The sequence below is a fragment of the Helobdella robusta genome (assembly GCF_000326865.2).
Source record: "Helobdella robusta unplaced genomic scaffold HELROscaffold_4672, whole genome shotgun sequence".
Classification (NCBI taxonomy): domain Eukaryota; kingdom Metazoa; phylum Annelida; class Clitellata; order Rhynchobdellida; family Glossiphoniidae; genus Helobdella; species Helobdella robusta.
This window is the reverse complement of record NW_008705166.1, coordinates 1-1,020: the sequence shown is the minus strand read 5'-3', so window position 1 is coordinate 1,020 and position 1,020 is coordinate 1. Positions and strand designations below refer to the sequence as shown.

Below are 1,020 nucleotides of genomic sequence, written 5' to 3'. Positions count from 1 at the left end.
GGCTACATCAACTGCAGCAGTGACGTCACAGACCACCTTGGGACCGTCTGTAACGGAAATAGGAAGTGTAAGGTCAGCGTTTCGTCCATCGCCGAGTTGGTACAGCCGTGTAGGAGGGATTACACAAACTACCTGGAGGCTGGATACGTCTGCCTCAAAAGTATGCAGCCGACCGACTGCCGAAATTTTTGCATGATTGATTTTCTACAATTAAATGAATGATATTTGAATGTTTATTTGAATGATAAAAGTGAACTTAGCGTTTAACATTTTCTTCAGTTGTAACAGATGAAAACAATACGTGCCCTAACATCAACAACAATATCAATAGCAACAAACTCATCATCAACAACAACAACAACATCAACAATTTTCCGTCTTCTTCTTCACCCCACAAAGGCCTGCTAGCCAGTGTGACCTTGACCGATGTAAACAAGTTCGGGTCAAAAATTTGTCCCTGGAGACTGAACTACAAATCGGGCCAACAAATACGATTGGTCGTTAACGTTTTCAGGTCAGGGATAGAGGACCAATCATTTCAAAGTATGTTTATGACGTCACGATTATTTTAAAATTATTTATTTTGAACACTTATTTTTTTTCGTAAATTTGATTCACTTTTGTTAATCCTTCATTCAATGTTATATTCATATTAAGGTTGTCAGTGGTCTTTGGTGTTTGAACACATACACCAACACCAACAACAACAACACAAATACATCAACAACGACAACAAAAACAATAACGACATTAATGTCATTTCAAACAACAAACACATCAACAACAACAACATCATCGAGATTGAACCACTGTGCGGCAAAACGAGGCTTAAAAAGGTTTTTGGTTACAACAACAACAATAAAAACAACAATGACGTCATGGCGACAACAACTTCGGCAACGTACGGTGATAAAGACGCAGCAACAAAATACAAACATCATCACATCGATCGACATCTCTACATATATTTGGATTGGATAGGCAAATTAATTGATATACCGGTTTCACCGTAATACGAAG

The 1,020-nt window shown here is 38.1% G+C and overlaps 1 protein-coding gene across 1 annotated transcript; it reads left to right on the top strand.

Annotated features, from left to right (window-relative positions):
* On the top strand, positions 1–836 carry HELRODRAFT_184803 (hypothetical protein; the record flags this gene model as incomplete). Its single annotated transcript, XM_009026362.1, has 3 exons — positions 1–160; positions 280–543; positions 658–836. Coding segments are annotated over 3 exons (603 nt in total), but the record flags the coding sequence as incomplete, so codon positions are not given.
* Between the last annotated feature and the right edge of the window lie 184 nt (positions 837–1,020).